Source organism: Castanea sativa, chromosome 11, assembly GCF_040712315.1.
Source record: "Castanea sativa cultivar Marrone di Chiusa Pesio chromosome 11, ASM4071231v1".
Taxonomy (NCBI): Eukaryota; Viridiplantae; Streptophyta; class Magnoliopsida; order Fagales; family Fagaceae; genus Castanea; species Castanea sativa.
The window spans coordinates 8,199,897-8,221,119 of NC_134023.1; the positions used below are offsets into that span (position 1 = coordinate 8,199,897).

At 34.3% G+C, this 21,223-nt stretch overlaps 1 protein-coding gene across 2 annotated transcripts; it reads right to left on the reverse strand.

The window, feature by feature from the left end:
* Nucleotides 1–11,482: 11,482 nt before the first annotated feature.
* Nucleotides 11,483–16,863, reverse strand: LOC142614811 (uncharacterized). 2 transcript variants are annotated; one of them, XM_075787448.1, is made up of 8 exons: nucleotides 16,438–16,863; nucleotides 14,962–15,021; nucleotides 14,560–14,808; nucleotides 14,319–14,395; nucleotides 13,817–13,893; nucleotides 12,422–12,554; nucleotides 12,128–12,334; nucleotides 11,483–11,995 (listed from the first exon to the last, which is right to left on the reverse strand). In XM_075787448.1, the coding sequence occupies exons 1-7, from the start codon at nucleotides 16,856–16,858 to the stop codon at nucleotides 12,179–12,181; spliced, it is 1,173 nt and encodes a 390-aa protein (XP_075643563.1). In that variant the 5' UTR covers nucleotides 16,859–16,863; the 3' UTR covers nucleotides 11,483–11,995; nucleotides 12,128–12,178. The 2 variants fall into 2 exon arrangements, with proteins under 2 accessions (XP_075643563.1, XP_075643562.1); XM_075787447.1 differs by having other exon boundaries at nucleotides 11,483–12,032; nucleotides 16,438–16,859.
* Nucleotides 16,864–21,223: the final 4,360 nt, after the last annotated feature.

Sequence of the window (21,223 nt, forward strand, 5' to 3'; positions counted from 1 at the left end):
TTATTAAAGCCATGATACTCTAGTGAATGTGGGGTTCTAGAGAAGGTGGCACCATATGAAGCTGGTTTCAAAGAGTAGTGACAAACTTGGTATGGATGAAATTTACACTCTCTGCAATCAAGTGAAGTGTAACTTGCGACTGTAATATGAAAAGAAATTTACCTTCTGAGCTACTACTTGGTTTAGATGAATAAATTGTAAGAGGGTAACCTGGACTTTCTCATGAAGCATTTTGCACTAGAGAAGTGTATATTGTGATCTTAAGTAAACACTCTGCTTTGTCTTGCCAATCCTGGGCTTGGTTCATGCAACTCATTAATAATGCAAAGACAGTTTTCCTTAGATTTCCTCAATGCAATGAAGACAAGGAGAAAAAGAAAGAAGAATGTAAGTTGTATCACTCTACATTGGGTGAAAGGATATTATAGCATGAGAACATATACAGTGATTTGTGTTTTGATCTTGAAATTTTTGGTAGCAAGGGGAAGATGATGATAAATTTTGAGATCTACACAAGCTCAATATGTGATTCTTGTACACAATCATTGTTCAATTAGGCCATTTAATCTTCAATAATACAAGCCTAAACATGAAGTACAATAAATGAAATATTTTCAAAATGGTAGAAGATCACACTAAATTATTGATCCATCGTTTTTTTTTTTTTTTGACTGAATTGATCCATCGTTATAATTTAACATTTAAATCCGAAATGGACATAAGGATTACACTAGATCAAAAAATTGTTCCTCCTACGTTTCAAATGGTTAAATCCCAATTTTGTCAAAAACTTCTTGTCTGACTCATTTTATTTGTTCTGTTGTACCAAAATCAATTCACAAAACAAGGTTAAAAATTGTCAAACTAATAAATGAACCCAATTGGGGCTTTTAGAGAGTGCGAAAGTAAATGATTGAGATTTGAGTTAGGAAAGGAAATAAAATAAACATGTCTCAAAGGTCCACAATAATCCCACATCGCTCAAAACACAAGAACTTCAACATTTCATAAGCTTTTGACAATGTGTTTTAGCTCGCCGGGTTCAGTAGCGTGAACCTTTAACTCAAGTGGGGGCATGAAAGTGCTGGAACATTGACTTGGTTCTAGTTGGCTGGGTGCGATTGTGGCTTCTTTACTGGCTCGCCCATTCCAAGCCAGGAATTGAGCTCTAAGACTTGAGCGAAGGCTCTGGGTCTCGTTGCTCCTAGAGAAGAGGGCACAGCGTGAGGCTGGATTCACAGAGCAGCGACTACCTCTCCTTCCTGGCAGTGGAAGGAAAACGAGCTAGTGCCACTCACACCCAACATGGCCTTCTGGGCTGATCTCAATTGAACCAGCACTTTTTATTTTTATTAGCGTTGATGCACATATTATAATAATATTTGATATATAAGAAACTAACCAAAAGTTTTATGCAGCTTTGGTGGAAACCTTCATAGCCGATCCCAAATTTTAGGTTGAGGCTTTGTCGTCAACAAAATCCATAGTAACGTGCTCCCGCTTCCACTCATGGAGAGAAAGGGGCTGCAATCATCCTCCAAGTCGTTGATGTTCAGTTTTTATTTGTTGATGTTCAGTTTACAATGATTATTATTTTAAGAATTTACAAATGAATAACATTTTAATGTATTTTGTTCATTGAGTTTAGCTTCTTGGTTCTTTTACACAGATCATAATCTCTTATTAAAGATATTAGATTTATGTAATAAATATGTAATGGCTCAAGAGTTCTAAGTGTATTGTAGTTGTAGGTCCAACTAGGCTTTACTAAACTCTTATATAAACCTTAGTTTCATTGTAAAAATGATTGAACATAGTAAACATGTAGGCGTTTAGGCTTTCTCTTATGGACATAAGCTCAAATAGAACAATGTTAACCTTGCGCTGTATCTCTATCTCTCCATCAATTTTATGTTCTATTTATTTTAGATCTTTAATATTATATCAAAGCCATGTTGTTGTGGCCATTTAGTCATTATGCAACCATGCTCAATGCTATTTGAAAGCTCAATTAGTGTGAAAACACTAATGCTTGTTTAGACCCCCAATTTTAAATTACGGCTTAATTGCTTTTTCTCTAACTTATTTAAGTGTGAAACAAGAGTAAATGAAATGCAATAAATCGGAAACACTACTCTAAGCCATAAGCAAGAACAATAAGCGATAAATATAAAGCTTAAAAAGTAGGGAAGAGAAATGCAAACAAAAAATAACACCGAGATGTGTTATCAAAGAGGAAACCGATGTACTCGATGCAAAACCTTTTCAAGGCCCTCTAAGCAGAAATCAATCCACTAGTGGGTAAGTTGGAGTACATGAATATCAAAAAGACCCTTCAAGCTTAATCTACTTAATGTACTTGAGCCCTCCAAGCTCCTGCTACCAACAGACTTCTCGGAGTCTTATCTTCACTAGTTATCTAGATCCCACAATACCACTCAATTGCATCCATCACTCAATGACTTCTTCCAATGCTTCCCATAGGCACTAAAACTTCTCTCAACACTCAGAATGTGTGAGGTAAGTGTTTGGGCTTAGAACCTCTCAAGAATGTGTAGATGAAGAGGTAGGAGTAAATGGAAACTCTAGAGATATAATGTAGAGGATTGTGGGTAAATAATCTCTAACTCTCAAGTGTTTGACTTGGGTTTTCTCTCTCAAAAGTTTCTTGTGAATACTCCTTGTTCTTCTTACATTTCATGGGTAATGAGGGTTTATATAGTGTTGGTAAAGAAATGAGAAAGACACACTAAAAAATAATTAGGTACAGAGTTTCGTGGATGACTCGCGACTTGGCCTGAGTCACGAATGACTCACGAAATTCAGCCTGTCAAAGACTCTTCAAATTATAGCATGTGCTTCTCACATGGCTTGTTTCACAAGTCAGCAATTGCAAGCGAGTCGCGAAATCCTCATCTTCACAAATTTTTCACCAAACTCTCACACACAACCCTTATGTTAAATCCCACAAAAATAAAGAGAAATGATTGAACAGAATTACAATCAAATTTGACATGGAGTTAAAGCCAACATAAAACATAATTGTAAATCCCAAATTTAAGGGGCTGTTTGGGTGAAAAAAAAATGTCCACTCATCACTTATCACTGAAACATCATCACTCATCACTTTATAACTCATTTCCTATCACCCAATAATGATGAAATATCTCCTATAGCACATTTGGCACCTAAAACCTAGTTATGTTTTCAACAAAAAAAGATTAAAAAAAAAAATTGGCACTTCAACAGTAATGCCAATGAGAATCATCATTTTAGTAATAAAACCAACTTGAGGACAATTAGCTTGCATGCTAACTACTTAAAAAGAAATTTTGGCAGATTTACAATGAATGGGGATTGAGTTTATAATCAGGGGTTCAAGTAAATGTTTTCCCACTCTAGTTGTGAAGCCTACCTTATTGGATTAAATTTAGGGCTCAATTTAATGATCCACAATTAGCTAAGATCCATGATAGAGCATCTAATGGCAGCATATACTTTGTTTTCTCATTAATAAGGATGATATTTTAATGCATGGTTCCAGATTGTATGTTCCAATAGTTAATGAGTTGAAAAGAAAAATTATGGAAGAAGCTCACGATACTCTCTATACCGTACATCTAGGTAGTACCAAATTGTATCGTGACTTGAGAGGAAATTTCTGGTGGAGTGGTATAAAGAGAGATATTGTTGAATTTGTAAATAGTTGCTTGACTTGTCAACAAATAAAAACTGAACATAAATGACCTGGAGAATTATTGCAGCCCCTCTCTATCCATAAGTGGAAGTGAGAGCACATTACTATGGATTTTGTTGACAACAAAGCCTCAATACCAAAATTTGGGATCGGTTATGAAGGTTTCCACCAAAGCTACATAACACTTTTGGTTAATTTGTTATATATCAAATATTAATATAAGAATATTTCTATCATAAACCAATACTAATAATGTCTAGGAAAAAACTTTTTTACACATCTGTGCATCAAAGCTTATAAAAATAAAAAGTGCTGGTTCAACTGAGATCAGCCCAGAAGGCCATGTTAGGTGTGAGTGGCACTAGCTCGTTTTCCTTCCACTGCCAGGAAAGAGAGGTAGTCGCTGCTCTGTGAATCTAGCCTCACGCTGTGCCCTCTTCTCTAGGAGAAACGAGACCCAGAGCCTTCGCTCAAGTCTCAGAGCTCAATTCCTGGCTTGGAATGGGCAAGCCAGTAAAGAAGCCACAGTCACACCCAGCCAACTAGAACCAAGTCAATGTTCCAGCACTTTCATGCCCCCACTTGAGTTAAAGGTTCACGCTACTGAACCCGGCAAGCTAATACGCATTGTCAAAAGCTTATGAAATGTTGAAGTTCTTGTGTTTTGAGCGATGTGGGATTATTGTGGACCTTTGAGACATGTTTATTTTATTTCCTTTCCTATCTCAAATCTCAATCATTTACATTTGCACTCTCTAAAAGCCCCAATTGGGTTCATTTATTAGTTTGACAACTTTTAACTAAACAAGCTTTGATGTACCATCTATTTACATTTTCCTTCAAGAGCATCCAATAAAATTGAAACGATACAAGCAAAATTTTGGAAATTGGAATTTACACTGAAAACGGATTGGAGAAGTGACCTACCAAAGGAAAATTAATGCTTGTGTGACATCATTCGACTTGATCATGATCAAGAAGGTTAGTGTTTTTTTTTATTGCATATCAAGTTAGATCAAAGCTCGATTTGGTCAAATACTAGATATTGTAGATGTTGGGATGACGTGGGACTTGTTGTGTTGACATGGCAAAAACAGTTGTCGTGGCGCTTAATGTGGTAGTAAGTGCTGACATGGCAAGTGACATAGTCCCGATGAGGTAGGGTTTGTTGTGGTGGCACTACAGTGGTTCCTGTGCTGACGTTGCAATCCTAAATTGCTAGGGTTGACTTGGCACAAGAAAATGTGACTTGTTGACTTCTTGTGCATAGGTTAACACACAGGATGTGTAAACACAAGTTTAGGGGCAGAGCCAAGAATTTTTGTTTGGAGGGGCCAAGTTGCGGTACTGATATATTTATCAAGACAACTCTCATATAAATATATATATATATACACACACACACACGTTTTATTTCATAAGTTATATATATACACTCACCCAACCACCACAAAAAAAAAATAGTATTTTCAATCAAATTTATGTTTGATGACGATGTTTATAAAATAAAATTTATTTTTTCTATTTTCATGGTGAAATTCTTAAAAAGTTTCATTTTAAATACAAATTATCAAATTTTATACTAAAGTAAAAAAATCTTTCAATTGAACTAATGAAAATTTAAAAAACATGCAACTAAAGACATTAAAATAAGTTAGGCTCCAAACATATTTAAAGTTATCTTGTTCTAACCTATTATGTGTCAACTAAAGACACATTTCATGTGTAGTTTTAGTGACAAGATTTTTTTAATGAGTTGATGACTTGTTAATCGCCACATAACGGGTTAAAAAAAATAAATTCAAACATGTTTAATGCCAAACTTTATCAAATATTTAACAGATGTAAGAGCACATTTTACAATAAAAAATAGAATTGTGAAAAATAAAGTTATATCTCTATAACTATTGGACCAATTTTTTTTTTTAAGAGCATCATTGGACTAATTCAAATATTTGTGGGGGCCAACTCTTATTTTTATAGAGTAAACTTTCAAAATACTAAAATAATTATATATATAATTTCAAAATTTTCAATATTGTGGGGGGGGGGGGGGGCCAGGGCCCCTTCAAGCTTCAACACAGCTCCGCCCCTGCACAAGTTATTGATGCTGGAAGCGTGAGGCATTTGGGTCCACACACGGTTGCAAGTTGATAAAAATATGTGCAACATAACAAAAATAAAACGTGCTGGTTCAATTAAGATCAGCCCAGAAGGCCATGTTGGGTGTGCTGGTTCAATTGATATCAATAATATTGGGCTTTATAAGTAGTTGTCAAAATAATATTTGGACTTTGTAAATCGTTGTCAAAGTAATATTGGGCTTTTATAAATATGTGCCAAAATAATATTTGGGCTTGTTGGAATTTTGTAAAAAATATTGTTGTGGAGCAACGAGCTTTAGGGTGCCGTGTAGCAACGGACTTTGTAAGAGAGTTTTGTTGGACTTTTTGGGTTTTGCCCACAAGGTAAATGAATTTGGGCTTTTTTGTAAAGATAGTATAATTTTGTGGCCCAATTTTGGTAGTAATGTAATAAGTATTTTTTGTGAAAACCCAAGTTGGATAATATGTGGGATATAATGGGTAATATTTATGAGAGGGCCCAAATTAATTTATGGGGCTTATATGGGAAATATTTGTGGGAGCCCAAGTTGGGTAATAAACTAATAATATAGAGAGTATTTGGGTAATATGTGGGGAATATTTATGTGGGCTCAAAATAATTTATGGTTCTTTATGGGTATTTTTGGTGAGTCGGATAACGAGATTAGCGTTTGAAAATTTGTATGTGAATGCAAAATATTTATGCTACTAGCGTGTGAGACATATAGGTCCATCTACAGTGGCTACTAGGGACACATGAAGGCAGGTGGTAGCTTGAAGTTGAAATCAACTCAAACTTGAGTTGTTTGGCTAATCTCTTGAAAAGGAATTAATTTATTGAGTCAATTTCAAGAAAATTTTAGGCATGTGATGTCTAGTTGAGGGATGTGATCGTGATGCTATTGAATGGTTTAAGGGCTATTTGGATTTTGGTGTTTCCATCACTCATCACTCAAAAATAATGGGACCCACATATAGAAAGCTTGTTTGGATTTGTTTTCAAGTTTTGTTTCCATCACTCAATTCTCACCAAATTGAGTAATGAGTTATGGAAACTGGAAACAAGATTTAGGTGTTTTTGAGCTATGAAATTTGAGTAATGGTGGCATTTTGGTAATTTCCATCGCAAAACAAGGACCCACGGCAGAGACTTGTCAAATCCAATTAAGACATTTTCCCACACCAACACTCCACCCAACGGCTAAGCACGGTTCCCTCCCCTTCACACGAAAAAGCAACATAGCAAAATCACCCAAAAGCATCTCTCTCACCTTTCTTCTCCAATCTGCCTTCTTTGTTCTTCATCCTTCACCTCCAGTCACGCCTACCAAGCCGACAAGATCATCCAACCCAAAGGTAGCCACAACTCAGACCGGTGACGACCACTACGAGACCTTGACCATAACCCCAAGCACTGCGAGATCATCCAACGCAAGTGGGCGACGACCACGACAAGATCATCCAACGTCGATGGTTGTCGCTTGTTGGTGTTGAGGCTGTGAGAGGAAATTGTTGGTGTTGTTGGTAAAGTGAAATTTGGGATGAGTGGAGTTAATAGGGCCGGGTAAGGGTTTAGGTGCATAGGTGAGGTCAGAGTGTGTGGGTCCCAATTTTTTTAGTTGTTTATGTTGAAAGCATAACTGGGTTAAGTGCCAAACGGATTGTAGGAGATATTTCATCATTATTGGGTGATAGGAAATGAGTTATAGAGTGATGAGTGATGAGTGATGATGTTTCAGTGATGAGTGATGAGTAAGCATTTTTTTTCACCCAAACATCCCATTAAATCTGGGATTTACAATTATGTTTTATGTTAGCTTTAATTCCATATCAAATTTAATTGTAATTCTGTTTAATTATTTCCCTGTATTTTTTTGGGATTTAACATAAGGGTTGTGTGTGAGAATTTGGTGAAGAATTTGTGAAAATAAGGATTTTGCGACTGGCTCGCAACTACTGACTTGCGAAACAAGCCACGTGAGAAGCACATGTTGGAATTTGAAGAGTCTTTGACAAGCTGGATTTCGTGAGTCATTCACAACTCAAGCCAAGTCACGAGTCACCCACGAAACTCTCTGCCTAATTATTTTTTAGTGTGTCTTTTCTCATTTCTTTACCAACACTATATAAACCCTCATTACCCACGAAATATAAAAAGAACAAGGAGTATTCACAAGAAACTTTTGAGAGAGAAAACTCTAGCTAAACAATTGAGACTTAGAGATTATTTACCCACAATCCTCTACATTAGTTCTCTAGAGTTTCCATTTACTCCTACCTCCCCATCTACACATTCTTGAGAGTTTCTTAGTCCAAACACTTACCTCACACATTCTGAGTGTCGAGAGAAATTTTAGTGTCTATGGGAAGCATTGGAAAAATTCATTGAATGGCGGATGCAATCGAGCAGTATTGCAGAATCTAGATAACTAGTGACGACAAGACTCCGAGAAGTCCATTGGTAGCAGAAGATTAGAGGGCTCAAGTAAATTGGGTAGATTAGGCTTAAAGTGTCTTTTTGATATTCGTGTACTCCAACTTATTCACTAGTGAATTGATTTCTGCTTGAAGGGCCTTGGAGAGGTTTTTCGTCGTGTACTTTGGTTTCCTCTTTGATAACACATCTCGGTATTATTTTGTATTTGCATCTCTCTTCCCTACTCTTTAAGCTTTACATTTATTGCTTATTGTTCTTGTTTATGGCTTAGAGTAGTGTTTCCGGTTTATTGCACTTCATTTACTCTTGTTCCGCACTTAAATAAGTTAGAGAAAAGTGATTAAGTCGTAATTTAAAATTGGGGGTCTAAACAAGCATTAGTGTTTTCACACTAATTGAGCTTTCAAATAGCATTGTGCGGGGTTGCATAATGACTAAATGGCCACAATGACATGGCTTTGATACCATATTAAAGATCTAAAATTAATAGAATATAAAATTGATGGAGAGAGAGAGAGATAGAGCACAAGGTTAACATGGTTCTATTTAAGCTTATGTCCATAAGAGAAAGCCTAAACGGCTACATGTTTACTATGTTCAATCATGTTTACAATGAAACTAAGGTTTATATAAGAGTTAAGTTAACCCTAGTTGGACCTACAACTACAATACACTTAGACCTCTTGAGCCATTACATATTTATTACATAAATCCAATATCTTTAATAAGAGATTATGGTCTATGTAAAAGAACCAAGCTAAACTCAATGAAAAAAATACATTAAAATATTATTCATTTGTAAATTCTTAAAATAATAATCAATGTAAACTGCAGTAGTGGAATGATGTAAACATATGTTCAATGGCTTACAATGTGATTCCCCCCCCCCCCCACCCTCCCATATTCTCTTCTAATTTTCCTCTGGCCATTTATAGCCATTTCCTCACTTCATCTAATATGCTCTATTAATTTTCTAGATGTATAATTTTGGACTTGTTGAGAAATGAACATCTTTCTCTTTGGTATCAATACTTTCTATAAATGGGGTCTCTACCAAAGGAACAAAATGCTCCCAAGACCATTTCTCTTGGGTTTCTCACCCTCTTTGGCTCATTGGCACTTCAACAGTAATGCCAATGAGAATCATCATTTTAGTAATAAACCCAACTTCCGGACAATTAGCTTGCATAATAACTACTCGGAAAGAAATTTTGGCAGAGTTACAATAAATGGGGATTGAGTTTATAATCAAGGATTCAAGTACATGTTTTTCCACTCTAGTTGTGAAGCCTATCTTATTGGAGAAAATTTAGGGCCTCTCAATTTAATGATCCACAATTAGCTGAGATCCATGATAGAGCATCTATTGGCAACATACTTGATCTTGTCATTAGTAAGGATGGTATTTTAATGCATGGTTTCAGATTGTGTGTTCCAACAATTAATAAGTTGAAAAGACGGATTATGGAAGAAGCTCATTGTATTCTCTATACCATACATCTAGATAGTACCAAAATGTATCGTGACTTGAGAGGAATTTTTGGTGGAGTGGTATGAAGAGAGATATTGTTGAATTTGTAAATCATTGCTTGACTAGTCAACAAATAAAAGCTGAACATCAACGACTTGGAGGATTATTGCAGCCCCTTTCTCTCCATGAGTGGAAGTGGGAACACATTACTATGGATTTAAAATTTCCACCAAAGCTACATAAAACTTTTGGTTAATATCTTATATATCAAATATTATTATAAGAATATTTCTGTCATAAATCAATAATAATAATGATATGGAAAAAAAAGAAAAATACACATCTGTGCATCAAAGCTAATAAAAATAAAAAGTGCTGGTTCAATTGAGATCAGCCCAGGAGGCCATGTTGAGTGTGAGTGGCACTAGCTCGTTTTCCTTCCACTGCCAAGAAGGAGAGGTAGTCGCTGCTCTGTGAATCCAGCCTCACGCTGTGCCCTCTTCTCTAGGAGCAACGAGACCCAAAGCCTTCGCTCAAGTCTCACAGCTCAATTCCTGGCTTGGAATGGGCGAGCCAGCAAAGAAAGCCACAATCGCACCCAGCCAACTAGAACCGAGTCAATGTTCCGGCACTTTCATACCCCCACTTGGGTTAAAGGTTCACGCTACTGAACCCGGCGAGCTAAAATACATCGTCAAAAGCTTATGAAATGTTGAAGTTCTTGTGTTTTGAGCGATGTGGGATTATTGTGGACCTTTGATACATGCTTATTTTATTTCCTTTCCTAACTCAAATCTCAATCATTTACGTTCGCACTCTCTAAAAGCCCCAATTGGGTTCATTTATTAGTTTGACAATTTTTAACCTTGTTTTGTGAATTGATTTTGGTACAACAGAACAAATAAAACGAGTCAGACAAGAAGTTTTTGACAAATTTGGGATTTAACCATTTGAAACGTAGGAGGAACAATTTTTTGATATAGTGTAATCCTTATGTCCATCTTGGATTTAAATGTTAAATTATAACAATGGATCAATAATTTAGTGGGATCTTCTACCATTTTGAAAAAATTTCATTTATTGGACTTCATGTTTAGGCTTGTATTATTGAAGATTAAATGGCCTAATTGAACAATGATTGTGTACAAGAATCACATATTGAGCTTGTGTAGATCTCAAAATTTATCATCATCTGCCCCTTGCTACCAAAAATTTCAAGATCAAAACACAAATCACTGTATATATTTCTCATGCTATAATATTCTTTCACCCAATGTAAAGTGATAAAACTTACATTCTTCTTTCTTTTTCTCCTTGTCTTCATTGCATTGAGGATATCTAAGGAAAACTGTCTTTGCATTATTAATGAGTTGCATGAACCAAGCCCAGGAATGGCAAGACAAAGCAGAGTGTTTACTTAAGATCACAATCTACACTTCTCTAGTGCAAAATGCTTCATGAGAAAGTCCAGGTTACCCTCTTACAATTTATTCATCTAAACCAAGTAGTAGCTCAGAAGGTAAATTTCTTTCCATATTACAGTCGTAAGTTACACTTCACTTGATTGCAGAGAGTGCAAATTTCATCCATACCAAGTTTGTCACTACTCTTTGAAACCAGCTTCATATGGTGCCACCTTCTCTAGAACCCCACATTCACTAGAGTATCATGGCTTTAATAATTACATAATAAGTTTGGGGGTTAAAAGGCAAAATGCGTTCCGGATCAGGGTAAATATGAGACCATTTTGCTAAATATTTAAAATCACAATCTGTAGAAATCAGACTTGAAAGTTCAAGTTAATTAAAACTGTACACAATGCATATTACATGAATCCTAGCTAAAGTCAAAAGCCTATTAAAATTTGACAATCAAGCCACAATTTACTTCCTGTATACTTGTTAGCAACAATATTCCTGAGCACATTCAGGAAAATCCTATGTTCTTGTCAGCAACTATAATTTATATCCACAGCATAATAAGACAAAAAAGAAAGTCAATACAAAACCAAAACAACATTGCGAGGCTTATCACAACTAATGGTCCAAAGAGGACAAATTTGTCTCTATTCCTCCCAACACAGGTACCTAGCTCATGGAAAATTGCATTTCTTTCTTTCTCCAGCATAGACCTTCCATTCATAGTAATATATTGTGCCAACAAAGGCATTACCCAGGGCACTTCATCTTCAACAGATCTAGCCACTTGATAAAAGATGTGTGCATGAACTTTAGTTAAGGTGTTACTCCAGGCAGTGAAGTGATAACAGACCAATAAAATGAGGCCTACATCAAACCCAGTAATACTTCAGATCACTAACACCTGTCCCACCAAGTTAAAGCAGCATATATGAGTTGTTTGAAGAATCAGCACCAGCAATATAAAAGAGAAACCCAAAGAAAGGCTTCAAAATTTACCTTATGAACCTATGGGATAGAAAAGGGTCATTATATGTAAGCTTCAGCAATTCATTTACTTGAAGACATGGCTTCCTCAATGCTCCTAATCACAACACTAAGGCTGCCACCACTTTCCAAAGCTTTAACTGCAGCTCGGTGTGCATGTTTATGCCACTTGAGCAGATTGTAAGATTGAAGAACTGACCATCTTGCTTGATTTGACATCTAGTCAAGGTAATGATTGTCAGAGGACAAAAATGAGTATGATATCAATGGCAGATCATCCAACCAAGTAAAAGTTTAAAGAGACACCTCAGCTACAGATAATGGCGGTTGCAGCAGAATACAGATACTCATAAAGAGATTTTCATCATTCTCTCCACCCTCTGCCTCACCATAAACAAGTGCTTCAGCAGCAATGCCTGCAAAAAGCACCATGCAGTACCTAACCATTGTATCATCCCAAAAATCAGTAATCACTTGAAATAAGGAAACAAAGCAATGATTACAGTTGCATTGATGTTGCTTAATGACATGCTAAGTTGCATCCATTTCTAGTACCCATCACCATGCAGGTATTAAAGTTTGGAGTGCAAATAGGGTGCTGGATTTTTATATCTGTGTGATTGAATAACTTCTAAAGAGCGGAAAGGCTTAGAAGGAAAGTTTGGGATTATCATATTCATGTACAAGTATAAAAGTTTAGCACATCATTAAAAGTATTTCATGCTTTCTGGAAGATGCTTTAATAATTAAAAATGAAAGCAAGAAGCCAGTTTCAATGTTCGCACAGAAGCTTTTTTTTTTAATATAAGCAATGTTCACACAGAAGCTAAAAGTATAATCAATTTAAAAGTATATTTAAACCAGCTTGATTAGGGAAAATAGATTCTGCCAATACAGCTTAAGATAGCCAGTAGTGGGTAAAAATACCCTATTATAAGTTCGTTTCATTCAACTGTATGCGGATAAACGCTTAGGCCCCATTTGTATCAGCCAAAAACATTGTCCAACATTTTCCGCCATTTGGGGTCGCTGAAAAACTTAGTCAAGCCAAAATCATTTTCCATTGATCATAAAAAAAACCCCTAAATGAGGCTGAAAACGTTTTACATCCTTTTGAAATGTAGAACATTTTAGCAAAACATTTTCAATCTCCAGAGAATAGGGAGCCAGTAGTGAACCGCAAGAAAACCCCCAATGTTGCCACCACCAAGACAGCCGAGAAAGCCATTAATGCCTCTCATTGCATTGACGCCAAGATCAACGCTGCTCGTCAAGTTGCACTGGTGCTAGTGTCGGTTTTAGCATTTTTTTCACTCCTATTTTGATTCTGCTTACTAGTATCATTTTCATTAACATCAACACCATTTTAAGTGTTATTGGACATTGTCATTGTTTTATGGCTAATGTATTTGTTATTACTTATTAGATATGATCAACGTGTATGTCTTGTAAAAAAATAAATTTGTAGGTCGATTTTAGTTGTTCTGTATTAATATTTTTAGGTGGTGAAATGTTTTAGTTGTTCTGTAAAAAAAAAAAATTGTGATTTTATGTACAAGCCAAATGCTAGAAATGTTTAAAGAGTATTTTTAATAACATAACCAAATACCAGAAATCAAGCAGTTCTTTTCATTTTACACTGAAACAAAGCCTTGATTCAATTACTCAAGCAACGTTTCCCGCCCTTCATTTCATACCAACCTGTCAAAAGCAGTGCCATCAAGTCGTCCATTAGCAAGATCATTGGCCATTTTCTCATCCCAAAACTGAGTTCCCGCCTACAAAATCATACTTCATATGAGCCTTCCTTGCCATAGTAAGAATGCTAAATAGCTAAATTTATGCAGACACAAGGCCACAAATTATTAAATTAAAGAATTCATTAGAATATACACTATACATGTGAAATATATGCATTAATTACACACAAACACATACACAACAAATTGAAATAGAATAAGATATTATGATCTCAACAGAAGAAACAAGAAGCTAAACACAATTAACAAAGCCCACTAAATCTAATTGTTCATAACATAATTATCAAAGTAGAACTGCACCAGTTGCATGATATTACCCACAACCATAATGTATTGACATATATTCAATTGCTTATTGACATATATTCAATCGCTTACCCTGCAATCCCCCCTTCCCCCCAGTACGCCAAAAAAGGTATCAAGCACAAAAGAGAACAAATTACCTGCCCTTGAATGCCCATTTGCATTGCAACAATTGGGTCTAGAATCACCCCACGAATTGGGCAACCCATAAGGTAAGCTGCAATTTTATCCAGACAATCCTTGTGAGATCGAACATGAAGCAATGCTCAATTGTTCATAAGACATACGCGGTCTGAAGCTTAAGTAATTTGGTATTGCTAAAAGAAAGAATAATTAATATCAACTTTGAAGCATCAACTAGAAGATAAGACAAGGATTTACCCGTCAGGAGATGCCCTGCTTCATGAACCAAGATCCTGCGCCTATTTGGAGGCCAATAACTTGATATTTGAGCTAAACAGCAGCCACCAAGGAAGACAGAATCCATGAATGCTAGCCCCAATATTGCTGCAAGGTTAGGCCTGACATCAATCCCTTTAGAAAGAAGAAAAGATACCCCACCAAGAAAAGCAATCAGAACAGCACTGGAGCTTCCTGAAACACCCCACTTCTTTGGCGAAAGTTTAGTCACTGGAAAAGACAATGGGAGGAAAGAATATCAAGACACATTTGAGGAAGACTACATATAAAATTATGAGAATTATGCACTTCACAGGAGCAAAGAGCTTTAAAAACATTGATAACTTCAACACAGCATGGCCGGCCAGAGAAGACAACACACACCTTCTAAACCAGTTGAAGATTTCAACACAGTCGGTGTAACATTTCTTGGACCCTCCAAAACTGCACAGGATGAAAATATAGAAAAGAAATTGAGGTAAGCCATTTAAAATGTCAAAAAATTTAGTGCCTCCATGACCACTCATAGAATGGCATCAGAATTATCATTTTGTAACCAGGAGCAAACTTAATGTGATAACATAATCCTCTTTTTTGTACGTAATCATAATTCCTGAATCACCACACAATTGAACACACAAGAACCACTTGCAAACTGACATGACTTTAAATTTTATGAACGTATCAATAAAGACATGAACAAGAGAGCCTTAATTTCCACAACTTGTACAACCCTTTGGAAACTCTTCCAACATATTGGAGAAAACCCTTTGAACACTAGCCTTTTCCTACAGAGAACTGTTTCCTAATAGCTCATAAGTATCACATAGCATCAACAAAGTTGGTATTCAAAAATCTGAAACCATAAACACTTACAAGAAAAGCATTTTCAACAAATTTTCAACACTTTACACAAATTCACAACTGTACTACCATGATATGAATTGGGTAGCAAAACTTTCATAACATACTAGACAAACTAACAACTTTGCTACCATGTTATGGACAGATTGCCAAAATTTTACAGCATGTTACACAAATTTGCAACTGTACTCATGTTATCAAATCAATACCAAGACCTTCAAGCCATATTTACGCAATTTCAAAACTTTTCTACTGTGTTATCAAATGGATACCAAAATGTTCACAACATAATAAACAAATTCACAACTTCACTACCTTGTTATGAAAAGGGTACCGAAATTTCATAGCACAATACACACATCCATAACTGTACTACCATGTTATCAAATCAGTACAAACTTTCATGACATATTTACACAAATTCAAAACTAGCATACCATATTATCAAATGGATACCAAAAATTTTAACGATATATTAGATATATTCACAACTTTGCTACCATCTTATCAAATGAGTACCACAATTTCATGACATATTTACACGAATTCATAGCCTTGCTTCTTTTCCTCTTATATAAGTACAATAGCCTTTGAAGCCTCTGGCATCCATTCAATGATTACTATTTACAATCATGCCAAGGGCCCTAGACACCAACTGATTTATTTTTTTGTGTAAGCAATATTTGACCCCTGGTCTTTATTGAATGACAAAAAACTCAGCCAGTTAAGCTAATTGAAACCCAACACAAATTCATAACTTTGCAACCATGTTATCAAATGACTACCAAACCAAAGTTTTCACAACATATTCAACAAATTCATAACTTCACTACCATCTTCTCAAATTAGTACCAAAATTTTCATAAAATAGACCCCCCAAAAAAAATCATTTTGCACCAATTTTTCAACGAACTCCATAACCATAACTACTAAACTAAAAAAAATAATAAATAAATAAAAAAGCCCAGAAAAGCAGAATTTTGAAACAAATTATACCAATATTTCTGCATTTGCCAAAGTTGGACAAGAAGCCCCTATCCTTGAGGAACCCATAAGCGCTACACACAAGCTTCATATCATCAGCATTGAGACACGTGTCAAGAACCTCCCAGTCCCTCTCGTACCCAACCACCAGGCCCAACTCGGCGAGTCGGGACCGAGTCGACTCAAGCGAGGCAGACCCATTAACGGTCTCAGCTGGGTCGTCAAAGGATTTCAAGAAGCTGAGTGCCCCAGCAAGGTCCTTGCGCTTCACTGCCTCCTCGTACTCCCTCCATTCCCGAAGAGCTGCTCTCGCTTTTCTGGTTCTTCTTGTGTTACGTGGGGTTGTTTGGAAGGAAAGAAAAGAGAGGTTTGGAGAGAGAAAGTGTGGGAAAATGATGGGGTTTGGAGAAGGAGTGCGATTGATGAGAGCCATCAGAGATTGTTAAGGGAAAAGCTAAGATTATTTATTATATCATATGGTTTCAAATTAAATATTTCTTACAAAAAAAATAAAATAAATCTTACATCCCTTAAAATAAATTAAAATTTATTTTTTTGAAGTATTAAAAAATTTACCCTTTTTTAAATAAAAAAACTTTAGTTTCCTAAGTTGGTTTTTTTTTTTTTTAAGAAGATTCCTAAGTTGAATTTATATGTTTATATATGTTTTAAAGATAATTAAATCCAGCAATAATATGGTTCCTTTGTCAATATAACCATGTGATTAAATTTAATTAAGAAATTTAAGTTCAAATCCTCAATTCTTTCTTAGGTTCTAATTAACTCAATTAGTAACATTTCTTATGTCAAACAAAAAATTTGATATTCAATATACTTGATATATCATATTTCTTTAAAGAGTATATATATAATTTAATATGTCAAAGCTTCTCTAAAAAAAATCTACATACATATATCATAATAAATGTCTAATTCTTGAATATATAATTCAATATAAAAATAAAATAGTAAAAAAATGGCCAATTAATAATTATTATAATTATTCAATTTCATATCAAAGCAAAAGAATAAAATAAAAAGGAAAAAAAAAACATTTTATGTTAAATTTTTATTGACTAGTTTTTTATAGATATAAAAAAACTGACTATAGATAAAAAGTACCTTTTCAAAATAATCAAATTCAAACATATAGTTCATTAATTAATAATGTCGTGCATATGCATAATACAATTAAAAACAATTACAATTACACACATTTTTTCTCTTTTTTAAGTAAAAAAAAAAATCAACAGCATGTGAAGCCTTAAGGAAATATTGTACTGGTCGGGAAATTATTAGGTGATTCGGGACTACAAGGTGAAAAGAAACACATCATTAAAAACAATTGATAGTAGCTTACCTGCCACATCATTGAAAAACAGATACACACTTTAACTTCTTTTATTCCAGCAACATTAACCCCCTATTGAAATTCAAATTTTGTTTTGGAAATTGGACGGGTTAGGTGGCAAAAAAAAAAAACTCCATTTTCAAACTTCTTCTTGTTGTCGCCTTGTGTTTTTTTTAGGGGTTGTGGGTTCATGTTAGTGTGGAGCTGAAATCTGATTTTTTTTTTTTTTTTTTGGATTTAATTGGTTAGGATTTGGTATGGACAATAGTTATAATGATACAAGATGCTTGCACCCAACAGAACAAAGAACAGGGGGCTAGTACTTTGCAACAATATCAGAATCTAGTGTTAGAGAAAAAAGAAGCAAATATTTGTTCATTCGTTGGGTGTATCTCATTTTCACCTTTTAAGTCTTTTTTTTATAGGAAGTTTGAAGTGGGTCATTGCCATAGAATCATATTTCGTATTTTTGTCTTGCATTTTAGTTCATTTTTATATTTTAAAAATGAACAAAGTTGTACTTAATATTTGATTTTGATAGAAGCTAAAAAGAGAATTTTGAAGTTAATCTTTGTCCATATAAAGGAGTTATTTAGCATTGACCTCTAATTCAATAGGCAATTGTCCCCTTGTTATTCACATTATTACTAAATGTTCCACAATTTTTTCAGTGGCATAGAAAATTGCTTGTTGAAAGGCTTCATAGAGTTTTGGTTTGTCTAAACTTGTGGCTTTGTATTCATGTTAACATGAAACTAAAATAAGTTAATGAAATTTCTTGTCCTATATCATGTCAAATAATTTTACATTATTTCACTTTTCTTTTGTCATTTCGGTTTGTTTTGTGATTTTGATAGCACTCTATGTTTAATTTGATGTATGAGGCTTCAGCATGTATGCAGCGTGGATGTGCGAGGCTTTACAAGCTAAGAATGATAATGAGGATTGACATCATAAATTTAGCATGGAAGACGTGAATATCTTGCAACAAAAATAGAAGATGCAAATGACTATAAATATCAAAATGGTCACCAAAAACCATTTTGATTTTGGATTATTATCCATTTTGTGTATGATAAACCTATCAAAATGGTCACCAAAAACCATGTCTTACTCAACATAGTAATGAGATCCAGTGCAATGAGCTATTGCACAACACATTACCACTATCGAGGGCTGAGATTAAAAGTTCTTTTTATCTCAGTATTTGGATTAAAAAGTTATTAATTGTTTAACTTTTCTCCTTTTTTACATTTTTACTTTGTTAACTTTCCTCTCTCATTTAAAGATGGTATTGCATGCAATAGCCCTAATGATTGCTTAGGACCAAAATCCAATCAAACCTTTAGATTGCTTATTCCTTAGTGAAAAATTAGGCAAAAATTAACAATATCAATTTCAAATTGTTTCCAAATTTGCAATGCAATACTAATTTAAGTAGCAACATCTCTATAGATAATAGTCATAAGCATAGATATTTTTAGAATTGGCTTTAGATTATCTTGCCTATCATAGAAATTAATGTGTAAAATTATCCAATTTCTTTCATACTTTCAAATTACATATTTAGGTTTATGTTTATGGTTATGTTAAACAAAGTGTTTTTTAGGTTGATTAAAATTAACAAATAAATAAATGCAAGTTGATAGTTTTGTAGCATTATTTTACTCGTAAAATCTTTTAAATCCTTTTTTTTTTCACACAAAGGCACCATGCGTACATGATAGTCTTTAATTCTTAAAACTTGTTAAATCCATCTACTTATTAAAAAAAATCATTAACTACTCTTTTAAAACAAAATTAATGCCAATACTACCACAAATGATGTTCAATATAGGCAAATAATTTCTTTTAACATTTGTTCTAACTTTTCCAACTCCATTTCACATTTTGTCCAACTAAAACTCAAACTTCACTCTTTCACAGCACTTACACTTTTTTTTTTTAATTCTTTTTCTTGTTGGAAGAATGAATTTGTGAGGAAGCTAAACAAAAGCTTTCAATCTTTGAAGGGTTATTGGTCAATATGAATAAGTGTTTAACCTAACCTATAATAAATAAAAGTATAAAATAACTTCTGCTAAATATTAAAAGCAAATATGAGATGTCTGCATTTTTTTATAAACACATTGGAAATTAATTGTTGTTGCTCTTCATTTGCTTCACCACTTTAAGTAATACACATTGAACACCGAAATTTATCCTCTACAAATTTCAGAATATATAATACTAGATGCAGTGTAATATTAGTCTAAGTATAACCATGTCTACGGATGATACTAATAGGCCAAGATATATTAGAAATTGGTTTTGGATTATCATTCGCTTCCATTTTGATATACATATCAGAATGGTCACCATAAGCCATATGATGTTCAACATAGAACTTCAAATCATTTATTTCCTAGGGAAAGAGTTGGAAAAAATTAACAATATTAATTTTACATTGATTTCAAGTTAGCAATGCATTAATAATTTCATTAGCACCACATCTTAGAATTAAAATCATAGGTTGGAGAATTGGCTTTGGATTATCATATATTTCATGCTAGCTATCAAAAAGAATATATAAAATTATTTAATTTATTTCATATGTTTAAAATACAAGTGTATTTATATGTACATGTTTATGTTTATGTTTAAAAACAGTTTATTAAATTCATTAAGATTAACAAATGATTAAATGCGTAATGATACTTTTATAGTTTGATATTATGCGAAAGAAGCTTATGAAGCATTTAATGACCACATCATTCATGAGCATGAACAAAATACTGAAATTGCAGGAGGGATTGACCTACCAACTCCAAGGAAAAAGAAATCCACTAATGAATCGAAGTTTTTATAAACTGAATAACACTATTCTAGTTTGCTATAATTGAGTGGCACTTATTGACATTACTTAACATAGCTCCAAAACCACAAACTCTTCTATGACAAAGTTTGTTGCACACAAACATTCATTCAAGACTTAAGTACATTTTTTAAGATTCTAGGCCACTTCAAGTACCCACTTGAAGTTGTACCTAAACTTTGATATTTTCATCCAAGTGATATGCCTATTTTTGGGGACCTTGGGGTCTTTTTCTTTGTGTTGCCATGTGTTATGCTTGGATTGGCTTTACTTGTAGACTTAGGGTCAAGATGAGAGTTAAGTTTGGAATTGTCGCAAGAACTGCTCACAAAAACATTAATTTGCAAATAAAAGAGTTAGACTAAAACAACAAAAAAACTAAGGCAACAAGCCATAAAATTTGACATAAAAGGAAAAATTTAGAGTGATGTGGCAAGGGAGATGGAGGATACTCCACGTGTGACCAAAGATCTAAGAAACTCATTTTTGTGAGATAATAGTGAATGGAAAGATTTTAGATTCTTGATGTTCTTTTCTCCTCTTCTTCTTCTTCTTCTTCTTCTTCTTTTTTCTTTTTTTGGAAGCTTTTTCTC